Source organism: Sander lucioperca, chromosome 11 (assembly GCF_008315115.2).
Source record: "Sander lucioperca isolate FBNREF2018 chromosome 11, SLUC_FBN_1.2, whole genome shotgun sequence".
Lineage (NCBI taxonomy): Eukaryota > Metazoa > Chordata > Actinopteri > Perciformes > Percidae > Sander > Sander lucioperca.
Window position 1 is genome coordinate 2,993,093 of NC_050183.1, and position 14,392 is coordinate 3,007,484.

A 14,392-nucleotide genomic window follows, 5' to 3' on the forward strand; every position below is an offset into this window, starting at 1 on the left:
TATTACTGATGCATTAAATGTGAGTAGTATTTGAATGCTATAGCAGGTCGAGGTGGAGCTTATTTTAACAACTATATATACTGTTAGATACTTTAATTTGTAAAAATATATTGGATTTGGGATTTCTCATGTCAATTACTTGTAAAAAAAAAAATAGTAAATGTAGCTATTGAATTAATATAGTGGTGAGTAAATAGTACAATATTTCCATTTGAAATGTAATGCAGTAGAAGCACAAAGTAGCAGAAGATGGAAATACAATAAATAAGTTAAAAAAAATCTAAACGGTATCATAGCTGTGTGTTTCTACTTGGTACCAATGTGGTTATACATTTTGATAATCCATTAAGAAATATTTTTTTCAATTCAAATAAGCCAGAGGCAAATGTTTGTAAGTATTCTGCAATTATAAAAGTTAATAGTAGGGCATAAATATAATGTTCCGACATAAATCCACCTTGTCTGTAGTTGTAAATGTTAATTCATTGTTAATATTGGTCCAATGAATGGGATCCTAATGACAACAAAGTGTCATGCTAGAGGAGGATGTAAACCAACTAGAGTTGTTTGCATTAATGGCCCATTACCCATCTATTTTGGTAAATTTATTGCATTTGGTAAATTATTTACTTAGCCATTCATTGCAATTAAAGGGTGCCTGTTGAGATTGTGGTACCAAAAAATGTGTTGAGTCAAATATGGTGACAATCCAAAGTAAGAATTTATTTTTTTAAAAACTGTAAAAAGTTACAATTCAGATATTCTTTGTTACTGCAAATCGTTATTGTCCCTCCCACCACAGACAAAAAACATTTTGAAACACTCCTCTGGCAGGTGGCTGCGGTCCATCAGGACCAAAACCTCAAGCCACAAGAACAGTTTCTTCCCGACTGCAGTGGGCCTCATCAACAAGGCCCGGGACCCTGACTGACAGTCTGATAGACTTTTAATCCCCCATCCATAGCCGGTAGACCTTACATTTACACACACCCTGGACTATTATCCCTGACCATTGTACATAGTATACATACTGTGAACTTTTGCACATCCCCTGATTAATATTTTTGCACATCCTGCATTGAACCATACAGCCTTCCCTCTCTCCCTTTCTAAGAGATATCTTGTACATATTTGTTAGTGTCTTTTAACATACTTTTTATTGTAATGTATCTATTTTGTATTTATGTTCTTGACTGTATCACTACTTTGCTTTATTGAGTATTCCATTTTAATATGTTTATTGTACGTATATTGGGTTTTGATTCTGACTCTCATCCATTGATGAACATCTGTGGTTTTTAACTAACTGACAGAAAATGTGCTGGCATCTTTAAACCATTTCCTTTCTACTTCTTTCTTGCCCAGCTCCCAAAGTTTATTTAGCAGCTGAGTCCCATTTTTGGCTGTAATCAGGATATATTTGTTGTCTGGGTTTTTTTTGGCATTGTACCGCCCATAAACCAGAGACTGGCACAACCGACCAAGCACCAGCAGGAAGAGGGAATCCCTTTCATCTTCATTGAGCACCATAATGCTCTCCCAGCCTGCTAACACTGCTCCACCTACATCCAAAGGACTGGGGTTCTCCAGCATCATGTACGCAATTATTATTGCCACTTCAAATACATAGCAATCATTCATGAGCATAGAAAAGTCCAGCACGCCTGACACCTCATGATGCCCGTTGTCTACAGGTGTGACAAGGATGTTTTGGTCATTCATGTCTCCATGTAATATTCCTGTAAAAGTCACCACAGCAACACTTAGTACATTTGTGCCTTTAAATGTTAAACTGTGTTATTTGAGGTAATTGCACTTGATGTAGAATTTGGTGCAGGCAAGCCAAATTCCAGCCAGTGATTTCTGATCTGTTAGCATAGAGTAGGGGTATTAAGCTCTGGTATTCTCTGTTGGATTTGCCCTGGTCCATTCAACTTTAAAAAAGATGAATTTATACACTCAATAACATCGCTTAATTTATACAGGGAGGAGAAATTGGCCAGCCATATCGCCAGACAAGCGATGTTTATATTGGGTGATTATGCCAAACCCCAGATTATATTCAATGAATATAAATGTTTGTTTATGTTCTATGATCTCTGCACATGGCAAATACGGAATAGTTAAGATTTGATGGTATTGCGGTTTTGTACTAATGTATAGCTGTGTTTTGAGGTACATGATAACACGTTTTAGTTTAGCTTGTTACATGCTAACATTTGCTAATTAGTACCAAACACGAACAACAGCTAAGGACAATGACAATGTCATTAACTAAACTGATGTAAATGTAAAATTTACATTTTGACCAGATGGTGGCGCTAGATTAAAGGTGAAGGGACTAACAAATGAAAGTTACAATTCATCAAAAGGGGGACACGATTGTGTGAAATTTCAACCTCATGGTGGTGCTAGAGAAAAGAAATGTCAGGGGATTACCACAGCCATTAGGATTCATCCTTTGGGGACCATTAATGCCTGTACAAAATGCCATTTCAATCCGTCCAGTACATGTTGACATATTTTACTCTGGGTCAAAGTGGTGGAACAACAGATGGACAGTTGGACATTATCATCTCTAAGGTTATGCCTCTAGCATGGCCAAACATATTGAATATAGCCGTTTTAAGGTTATGGGAAGATGTGGTTAAAATAATGGTTAAATGGTTACAGAAGATAAACTCCAGTCTTGCACATGGAAGTTGTACTCGCTACATGCCTGTTCACCATTAACTCCAAACCTTTATTTTATGCCTCTAAAGGCCACACTACGTCCTGCATTGTCACTGAACATTGTCATTTGTTGTAAACTGTGAGTCGTGGAATTGTCCAACAGGGACATCGTTCCTAATGATAATCGGCTAGATTAGCACTCATCCGGTTTAAAGTTACACAGCAACATCATTTAACAAGCAGAATCATAAACAGAGTATGATAGCAAACCAAAGAAATACAGAACATGATGTATGTAGACTTCTGTATTACCTTTTCGGAATGAGCTGATTTTGGGCTGCACGTGCAACTTATACTGTTCAATGACTGCTCTGACCACATCCTGCAGGGGATCTCCATCCATCACTGATAGGTAGCCCTCTGTGAGAGGAATGTTGGATAAACTCCAAAGCAACCCATCCATTTTTTGTAAGACATCCAAATTTGGAGATACCAGCTGAAAAAAATTACAATGTTTTTAATATTAGATATTTTTGCATGCTATTTTTTATCCCAACTTTTTGATACTTTAAAACTGCAATAATCCGTATAATTAGTCTGACATATTACAGCCCTATAAAGTTGCAATCCATTCTCATGAATGGGTTTGTATGATATCGTACGAAAAATAATGCACAGCAATTTGTAGGATATCTGCCGGCTGGTCACGTGACGACCGGTCACATGACAGTTAAGTTTAGTGGCCTTTACAGCTAAATTTAGCAGAGAAAAGGTTACTGTGAGCCGCGTACAGTGCACTGCAAGGTGACGGCACTTTTAGTGGCCATTGCAGTTGAGTTTAGCCGACAAAAGGTGACATTCATGAGGCGATGACAGTTAAGTCCTCTTAAGTAGTACTCCCAGGATGTAAGCACTTGTTTCCTTGGTGAAAGTCTTGTGTTTTCCCTTTACCTTCTCCCAGGACACATACTCACGAACTCCAGTCCCCTGCTTGAAAGCCCTGTGTTTTATCAAACACCCATCCACCCCAACGTCCTCCACGGAACATATACAGTTGCAGTCAATGTGGCGCATACAGCAATAAATACGTGGTATACAAACAAATTACAGTGCATTACTTTTTGTAGCTATATGTACGAATGGTTCATGAGAACAGCCTGAAAGTTGACTAACATGTTGTCCAATATTCACTCTCCCTACAGTAGCTCTAAAGAATACTCTTCCATAAGCACAACAGCTGCATGAGGTGAGGGGAGATCTCGTGAATAAGCCAAAATATCTATTAGCTGAAATTTTTGGCATTTGAACTTACTTGTTGCAATGTCTTATCCACGAAGGCAGCCAACTTGCCGACATTATAAAGATCTTGTCTTGTGACTGGAGATTCTGCAATGGTTTTTCCTTGGAGATAGGCCAGCAACCTCACACAGTAGGTCTGAGCACCATGTCCACAGTCTAATAAGGTTTCAAAACAGAAACATTTTCAGTCATAATTCTAAATGGTCTGGTTTAACTTGAAAGATTAATGTAATACTGTTTATTAACGGACAAAAGGCCTTGCCTGTGTTTTCTCTTGGATAATTCACACCAAAGCTAGTGATGTTGGTTTCTATTATAACTTTTGTTTAATCAGGTAATCTCACTGAGATCAAGATCTCTTTTGCAAGAGAGTCCTGACTACAGCAGAGAAGAAAACCAGCCAGACATAGCAAAAGCACATCCCAGACATCACTACGTAGATTCAAAGTTTAAAACTTTTGTTATTAAAAACTTCTTTATTAATTACAACCAATATAAGAACTACTACTGTATAAAACAATACATTTTGAACTTCCCATTATCATAGTCCCTTTATAGTCCACGCCTTTCTAATCCAGTAACGCTACATTCTTTTTTTTTTTTTTTTTAAGATTATTTTTTGGGGATTTTCTGCCTTTCATTTTTGACAGGACAGCTAGGTGAGAAAAGGGGAGAGAGAGGGGGAAGACATGCAGGATATTGTCACAGGTCGGATTCTAACCCTGGACCTCTGCGTCAAGGCATAAACCTCTCAGTATATGTGCACCTGCTCTACCACTAAGCCAAACCGGCCACCTAACTGAAATTCTTCATGCCATTGCCCGCGCAATGAGTTACACAATCTCACGCATCCTCAAATGACACCATAGCTGTACGTTTGTGTGGAGTAAAGGTAACGTGTCCTTTAATTCAAATTTACTAGGGCTGTCAATCGATTAAAAAAATTAATCTAATTAATTACAGACTCCGTGATTAATTAATCGAAATTAATTGCATACATAATTAACGGTGCCTGAACCGATACTTTTTAAGAAAGTAAAAAAAGAAAAGAAAAAAGGGTACTAAACAACAGTTGGTGACATTAAAGAACGGCTTGTTTATTGCTAAGGCCATATGGTCAAAATGAAATGATTTAATAATAATGTATAACAATAACAATAACTTATTTCACTAGTAAATTGCTGTTGAACGACAAAAACAACCAACGAGGACATTTACAATAACTTCAAATGCACCACGAAGCTGTAGTTTACCAGTTTCATTGAACGCACCGTCTGTGTTGTTTTTCCACGGCAGCTCTGCAGCTGCAGATTGTTACATCCCGCTGTTGAGTCACAGTCCTCTACAGTAAAACACAGTCAAACTTTACACCTTTCAGCGTTAGCTGTCAGCATTGTAACCGTGTTTAATCCAGCTACTAGCTAGCGGTAGGCTAACGTTAGCTGCTGTCGAGTATAGTGTTAACTAGCGTCACATGCAGCGGTGTTTGTGTTACCTGTATCGTCTTCAGAGCACCAGAGAGAAGTGCAGACATATCAGTGGCACCAGATTTCGGTAGCCAGGGTTGGCAGGAAGAAGATTTTTACAAGTAAATGTTCCAGTTAATGATCCAGGCAGCACATTCTCTTCTAGAACGGCTCCGGGTCAAACGTCAATATGGAATGGATTAATCCGCGTTATTTTTTTCTCAGGTTAATTAATCGAAATTAACGCGTGATTTTGACAGCCCTACAATTTACACATTTGCTTAGCAAGAAAACTCCATTAGGCCTCTTTCTGCATGATGCTGTTTAGATTTTGTATTGTATTTTAGTTTTGATAAAAGTGTCACTAAAGACATAACATGTTGAGACAAAACAGTGTGCCAGGGCTTTCTGACCAGTTTTTAAACCCTTCCTCAAGCTCTTTCAAACTGTAACTCCAGCAGTTAATGTTGGAAAATACTATTTTATAACATCTATAATTTTATGTCTAAACATAATCTTACGCCTAAAATGAATCTTGAAGCTTCATCCTAAACTCCCTAAACGTCACCGTCTCTAAACTAGTGTTCCTGTATTTAAAGGGTTTCACCAAGTCACATTTAAGACCATTATGAATGAAATTTAAGATCTACTGTATATCACAACATCAAAAACAAAGTCAGATGTCAGAGTCCGGAAACATTGTCTGAAACAATTCCCCGATTTCCTCACTGGCATTACAGGACTGGTGTCTAGATTGGCTGCAAAATAAGTTGTATGTTGGTCTCATTTGTAGTCGTAATACAGTGAATTATATTTGGACTAGAGACACAAAGAATTACTACTACTACCACGGAATAAAAAAAAAAAAAAAAAAAGCACATTCTAAAGCACAGTGGGAACATTTCAATGAGCATTAGAGGTAGCGTTACATTGCTGTAGGAAAATTAAGACTGGTTTAAAATGATTTAAGACTTAGAGCACAACACTTTTTAATGAATTAGCGAATTTAAGACTTTTTAAGGCCTTCAATTTTGATTGTGAAATTTTAGACTCTTTTAGACCCAGCGGAAACACTGATTTAAAAGAACACAATAATTTAAACTAGAATCAGTGACATAAAATATTACATATAAGCAGTTGATCATTTGAGAACTTACTGGCGAGTAACCTTGACGAGTCTGCATGCTTAGCTTCTTTTTTTCTTATTTGATTGTTTCTTTCCCTGACTGCCCTAATAAAGCCATCAGTGCATGAGCCCTGATTTCTAAACCAACAGAGATTCAGCTATGTATTCTCTTGGTGAGATCATTAGTTTAAGGGTGAGGCTATTTGCACCCCTGGTACAATTAAAAGTGAATGCTATTCGTACCCCGGTGCACACAGCAATGTGTTCTATTAATACCCTGTCTGGTACAAATTCTTTTGATGATTGATGACAGTTTCATCTAGACAGAAATATCATAAGATCAATCTTATTTTTATGATTGCTGTTTGTCACAGTCTCACAGACTATCTTTATCCGTTGCCGCAGCAACAGAGGGTTTATTTTGTATTATCTTTATTTGTATTCACATCTATTCTTTACTTAAGTAATTATAATTTTATATAAATGGGTGTTTTTATATGTATGTCACTTTGGATAAAAGCGTCTGTCCGCCAATTTTCTGGGCGTGCACGTTTGTTGTTACAGGGTATGATTATCAATGTATGCTATTCATACCAGTGTATAAATTAGAAGTGGATGATAGTCGTACTCTGGTGTAGGCTACCCTATATTTACACACAGTTATCCATACTACTCATGGATTACACCTTTTTGGAATGTTTCTCTGTGGCCTAAATAAAATCGCTGCAGTGTCCAATATTTCGCACACTTCAAAGAGATGTTGATACATACGCTTGCGTGGTTCTCAACCTGGGGGGCGGGCCCTGACTTGCGCAATGGCATACAAATTATCCAATCTTTAAGCCTTGTTTGCTAGGTAACCATACTGGATACAAAAAACAAGTACTAACTAACAAACTTTTAAAATTTTCTGCTAGAAATTCAATTGTTATAAACTTTAGAGACAAAACTTTCTTAATATGCCAGTTTCTGCTTTCAAGGAAGATGAATGTCGGCCATGACACACAAGCAACGTGTTTTTGTTGTTACGTCACAGGGTGTGAATAGCTCAGCTGTGTGGCCTAGGCTATTCGTGCCGGGGGTGCAAATAGACACACTGTTAGTTTTAACCACCCACTTTTTGCTGCATGTGCTTGAGATTCACACTATTGTCTTTATTATTATGACTCATGCTATGAGAAATTTTATTAAAATGAACTGCAGACATATTTTGCTGTTACCTATTTCCTCCATACTCATGAGCTGCCCCGTGATGGTGTGCACGACTGTCTGAGCAGGAACTCCATGCTGGCGTAGAAAGAACGTGGCAAGGGTCTGCACCTCCAGCAGGGTGGCATTCTTACTGTCTTCTGAATTCATGATCTTCAGGACGTACTTGGTACCCTCCTCGTCCACCACAAGGAAGTTCTGATCAATATAACTAGGCAGGGTGGAGATCTCAGTCATGGTCACTCCATAAAGTTGCAGCGTCAGTTCTGTTGCTTGCTGCAGGGTGAGCGTTGGCCTTGGATCAACAGCTATGGCAATTTCTGCACATAAGATTAAATCACAACACAATTTTGCACAAACTTTTTAAACTGTGGCTTGTAAATCTGCCAAAGTTCACACCAGAACCAGAAACACATTTTTGATTTTGTCAGTCATACGTGGTTCAATTCAAAAGAATAACAGGCAGAAGGAAGCTTTGCAGAGGCGGATGCAAGTCTGATAGGACCCTTTGCTGTATACTGACTTAGGCTACGTTTACACTTGCCGTCTTTTTTGAAGCTGTCAGCGTCTGTTTTACAAAAAAGTTGTGAGCGTTTTTTTTAAACAGCTGTGGGCATCTTTTTGAAGTTGAAAAAAGTTCAACTTTTCTGAAAGAAATGCCCTACGTCAAGCGCCTTTTTGACAGCCGACCAATAACAAGCGGAGTAGCCAGACCTGTCGTTTTCATAACAATAAAAAATGGAGTCGGAGCACAGCGAGTTATACAGTATGACTGGGTGCACCCTGTACAGGGAACTCGCTTTGGTTTATGTAACGTTAGTAGCACCGCTGTCTCTCTCTGTTCTTTCTCTAGCTCGCTCCACCGCTTTGTTTTATCTAACATTAGCAGTGCTCCCCATAGCGCTCTTAGCAGTAGCTGTTGTTATAGCAACAAAAGACGTTCTCGGCAGATTTTTGGAACCAAAACCCTGCCAGATTTTTTTCTACTACAAAAGTGCCCTAGTCAACTTTTTCTTGTCAAAAAAGACGCCAAGTGTAAACATACAGTAGACTTAATGTATCTCTCTACTCTTTGTAGAATAGAAGAATTATGATTTTTTTTTCAGGTCATTCTGCTTTGATTTTATGTTATTTACTTTGTTACTTAACATTTGTGTTTTGGGGAGTATTTTTTTACACTTCTTTTGTTATGTCTCTGAGTGTTATGTTCTGTACTGCTTTATGTTTCTGATCAACACAAAGATGGATATCAAGGGCGTAGGAACCGGGGGGGACGGGTGGGACGTGTCCCCTCCAATATTGGAGACAGTCGCATTTGTCCCACCCAAAAATTATACAGCGGAGGAGAAAAATATTTGATTTTGAAATCTTTAACTCGCATGCTTTTATTTTGAAAGCGCAACAGAGCGACTTGTCACCGGCCTGCCCCCTCAACTGCTCAGACTGTTTGGGAAGCGGGAGTCTGAAGCTGGCGACAGGTCGTCAGAGGTTAAGATTAAAAGACAGCAGCAGATCAGTTTAAGTGATTTCTTTCTCATTGGGAAGAAAAGAAAGAAAGGAAATGTGAGTCGGTAATAATTTTGTCCAGGAGGATAATTATATGTTCTGTCTAATGTTAGACTTGTTGATGTTAAGCTGATGTGATTCAACATCTAACTAGTACACTCTTGCTAGGTAAACGTTGTTACTATTAACGTTACTAGCCAACGTTGGCTGGCGAAAATATGGCGGACTTTCCAGTAATGTAATGGACAAAAGCGATTTGACACTAAAAACAGTATTTAAGATGATTGTAAAAGAACATGATTTTTCTATTAACTTAACCCATGTAACTTGAAAACGAGCAACGTCACACATCTCCCACATCTAGAAAGGAGTTTGTCTGTGTGTTTTTCGCTTGTTCATGAGATTCCCATCAGTATTTTTCTATACCTTATCCATCTCCCCTGCTTTCATATTAGAGATCAGATGAAGTTCAGCTGGAAACTAACAGTGGTGACACTGGTGAGGGTGATGCAGGGAGAGCCAGCACTGCAGGGCTGCAGGTAGGTGTTATATATTTGTGGCTGCAAATGACAGGAGGAAAAAACATTGGCTCTTTTGCCTAGGCCAGTGTTTTTCAACCTTTTGTATGCCACGGCACATGTTTGACACTGAAAAAAAATCACAGCACGCAAATTATTGAATGTAGGGCTGTACAGTGCTATCCAACTTTTATTTGTAACAGAAAACTACAGAGGAATTGATATTTATCAGTTCATTACATCCATTCTAATGTCTTTCGTTTACCTTTACCTTCGCACACCAGTTAATTAGTGGAAATGTGGAAGGATATCACACTCAACAGTAAAAATAAGTTGGTTTATATGTTAAAATTCTTGATGCTGTTTTTGCCTTTCACCTTAACCTTTGCACGTATCTGTGTCTGTTCATTGAGGCATAAGATACAACTAAGAAAAGAAAATTTATTCAGAAAATTTGAATTCTAATGTTGATCAATATCTTATTTATTAATCTACAAAACTGGATGATTAGGCCTGCAATTAAATAATTGATTTGATATTTATCAGCGAATTACTGCCATTCAAAATGTGTTTTCCTTTATCTTTACAAATGTATCTTTTTAGTAGAATAAAGTATGTTGGTGAATGTTTTGCAGTGTAGTTAATTTATGACATTTCTGTTCAAACCATTAACGGATCTGTCAGGTTTCCGATATGTGTCCCCCCCAATGTTAAACTCATTCCTACGCCCCTGATGGATATACATGTAACAAATCCCTCCTCCTGATCACTTACTCGCTCATTCCTCCCCGCTGCCTGGTTTTCTATGTTACTACAGTAACTGCCTTGTTATTTCAGAATCAGCCATGCCCTGCTCCTCCTACTACAGTAGCTCACATGCTTTCCAGTACTACATGTTTGCCACCCTGAAACTGCCTTTTTTCCTGGACTTTGATTCCTCGCGCACCCTGCCCTTTGCCTGGTTAAGTCTGCCTCCTCTATTTTTGCCGACCTGATTCTGACCTTTTGCCTGTTGTATAGATTAAAGATTTTGGACTTACTCTTAACTTGCTGTCTCGAGTTGTACTTTGGGGTTTTTGTTTGCTCTCTGCCAGCCAGCGATACAATACACTTGTGAGCATGTCTTTTTATGTTTAGATGTTATAAAGCATTCGGGTTCCAAAGATTATGATCAATATTATTTCTAACGAGTAATAAAGAAATCATTGTTTAACATCTTTCAGAAAATTACATATTTCAAATAAGTTAAGCCTTAATACTGTCAGGTTATTTTTTCACCCTTTTACAGCCTCTCGACAGCCTTTTGCAGTACTTGAGCGAGCTCAAATATTTAACTGACAACTGTTCATAAATCACTGGTTCAAAACTGTCCAGTCTATGAACTGTTTCATGTTGGCTTCAGACAAACACTGATTGCAAAACGGGACATTTATGTTAATAAATGAGCCACAGAATGCCTAAGAAATATGAAACAAACCATCATACTCTGTAGAGATGTAATAGTAATACATTTAGGCTACTCCTGTCTTAATCTAAGCCCTGTCCGTGAAACTGACCAGGTTTAGATATATCTGAGATTTTAAATGGACGTTTTCTTCTCCAGTCATTTAATAAATAATATGTGCAGCTTACCCATCGTCTTGCAGCAGAAAATGTGAGAGAAAGCTTCTATCTTTGAGTAGGAGCTAGTCAAACCAGACTAATTTCACACTAGCATTTTTTTTTTTTTTTTTAAATTGTGTTTAGCACAGGAACACAAAACGGCCAAAAGAGGTTATATAAAGTAAGAAAAAAATAAATGACAAAAACAAAGGGGACAAAAACAAACAAAGGTATACAACATAAGTTCAAACTGGTAGGTGTGAAGAAATAAAAAAAGTTAACATGCTAAGTGCCTAGTTTCAACTAAATAAGGCTACGCCAAGGCCCTGATTAAAAGACAATTTATAATGTCTTCCTATATCATGTATAATAATCAGTTATGACTCTTTAAATATAATGGCAGAGAGAGAGAGAGAGAGAGAGAGAGAGAGAGAGAGAGAGAGAGAGAGAGAGAGAGAGAGAGAGAGAGAGAGAGAGAGAGAGAGAGAGAGAGAGAGAGAGAGAGAGAGAGCATATACTGAGAGGTTTATGCCTCGACAGAGGTCCAGGTTTCGAAGCCAACCTGTGATGATTTCCTGCATGTCTTTCTCTCTCCCCCTTTCTCACCTAGCTGTCCTATCAATTAAAGGCGGACAAGCCCAAAAAAGAATCTTTAAAAAAAGTAAGGTTTCCTGGGGGGGGAAGGGTATATTAGGTTAGATATTTCTAACTGGGTGAGAGTTCACAAGGTGATCATGGCGATGGAGAAACCTTGGACTGAGGATGCACTAAGAGGCGTGGACACGCCTATGTGCTGTTGAATATTTACAAATCCTGTAGAGAAAAGTCATCTTAAAAGAATGGCTGTTCCTGATAAAATCTCACACATGAAGGGGAGGGGGTAGTTAGAAATAGTTTGAATTCCTCTTGAAGTAAACTGACACCCTCTGCTAGACAAGTGAACAATACCCGGGGAAAACCGGGTGTTGACCTCTACCATTGGATGGATCGAGTGCCAAGAGGCTGGGACCAGCCTGTGCACCAACCAGGAAGCACCAAAGTCTAAACCACAGTTGCCTCCCGCCTTAGTATTTTGTATTATCCAATCACAATAGCCTGCACATTGTTCATGTATTGAACTGTGACTTTTGAACTCTATTCTTTTTGGGGCGAGGAGACAGTAACAGCAAAATCCACTGACTGGCTTATCAAACCAGAAGAATCCTTGTATACAAGTTTCTATTATTATTCCAGCTTTAATAAACCACCAATGAGAAGTCGTTTGTCTTGTCCTAACTGACCAACTGGACCGCGTCATAGGTACAGTATGTGGTAACAAGAGACAAAGATGGAGGTGCAGCAAAAACTCTGTATGCTGATACATAGCCTACTTTTTGTAATTTTACCAAATAACATTTTTTGTGGTGGCTACAAAGGACTTTTGTTTTGGATGAATATGAATATTTATTTCTGAATTGCTTAGCCTTTTGACTGCCTTGGTTTGAGCAATGATGAATAAAAAAAAAAAAAAAACTCCTTTTCGGTTTAAAAAAATGCATTTATTATTTCAACATGCCAGGGGGTTTTTGCAGGTAAAACTATTGTGCTGAACAGTATACATTATTGTTGTGATTGCACATATGCACATAATGTTTACAGTTTTGCAATTGAGAAAAAGAAATTAAAGACTTTATAAACATAGGTGTGACTGGCAAAGGACAAAAAAGCAGGAAAATATACGCCGCACCCATGACGCTGCGACATGCTATAAAATTGAATGAAACACCTCAAATTCAATGAAAGTAATAATTTCATCATTTTTGATTTTGAAAAGGAGCACCTTGTTCAATTGTATTTGTCTTTTCAAAAATATAAAACAATAAAAAATTGATCTAAAAAAAGCACAAAACGACAGTCGGCGTTTTTATTGCTAAGGCCACAGGGTCAAAATTTTATGATTTATAAAAAATGTAATAACTTATTTCACCAGTATATTCCTGTTAAACAACTACTGGATGGCAAAAGGGTATTTTACAACAACTGAATGCACCACGAGGCTGGCGAGGCGAGGCTCTGTTGTTTTTCAGACAGTGGCAGCAGCAGACTGTTGTCGGAATCCTACACAGTGACATACTGACAAACAAGCTTTCAGCATTTTAACCGTGTTTACTCCAGCTGTTAGCTAACAGTAGGCTAACGTTAGCTGCTGTTGAGTGTAGTGTTAACTAGCGTCCCGTGCGGCGATGTTTCAGTTGCCTCCAATGTCCGTTTGTGGCGCATCAGAGAGAAGAGCAGGTATAAGGCACCAAAATCCACGGTCTGGTAGATAACGGTCGTTAAGGCACGGAGGTCTCGGATCGCACCCCCCCAAAAAAAAAAGCTAAAAAGCTAGTTTGCAGGTATGTAAGAAGAGTTCGCCCCCACACGTCAAAAATTCTTATTCAAATAACCTTCCACAACGATTGCAGGCTCTTTGGTGGAGCTCTGCTCTGAATGAAGTTACATCGTGACAAATTGACCCTTCGCTAAGTCCCGCCCTCCTTAGTTACTGTTGCTACACCTGTCAAGCTTTCGTGCCTGGCCCATCTGTTACAGTATGTATGCACCGGTGTCAGACATTCCCAAGGAGATAATTAGTAATTTTTGGCGACAAAGGGACTGCAGTATGGTTTCGAGGGATATATCCACATCATATGCAACCGATTAGAGAATAATTTCATCAAAATTGAAGCTAAAGCCTATAGGTCATGCAGTAATGTGAGCCGCCTCATACGCTGATCATTCAAATGGGAAACACACAACTTGAGGAACAGCTATGTTGATGCACAGCAGGGTAAGTGACATTTGAAAATAATCTAATAATTATAAATCAAACAGCTTATCCATAAATCCTGTGGAATAAACACAAGACATTAGCTTGAACACTTTGCAATGATAACATTCTCCTGCTTATTTTTAGCGATTAATAAATGCTGAAATATATTTTAAAGTATGTCAGTGAGCCTCCGTCTTGC

At 38.3% G+C, this 14,392-nt stretch overlaps 1 protein-coding gene across 2 annotated transcripts; it reads right to left on the reverse strand.

Annotated features, from left to right (window-relative positions):
* Positions 1 to 702: 702 nt before the first annotated feature.
* LOC116055186 (hydroxylysine kinase-like) lies at positions 703 to 11,597 on the reverse strand. Of its 2 annotated transcripts, none has more exons than XM_036007676.1 (5): positions 11,430 to 11,597; positions 7,785 to 7,984; positions 3,986 to 4,128; positions 2,986 to 3,169; positions 703 to 1,739 (listed from the first exon to the last, which is right to left on the reverse strand). In XM_036007676.1, exons 2-5 carry the CDS (start codon positions 7,921 to 7,923, stop codon positions 1,303 to 1,305), a joined length of 903 nt encoding a protein of 300 aa, XP_035863569.1. In that variant the 5' UTR covers positions 7,924 to 7,984; positions 11,430 to 11,597; the 3' UTR covers positions 703 to 1,302. The 2 variants fall into 2 exon arrangements, with proteins under 2 accessions (XP_035863569.1, XP_035863568.1); XM_036007675.1 differs by having other exon boundaries at positions 7,785 to 8,093.
* Positions 11,598 to 14,392: the final 2,795 nt, after the last annotated feature.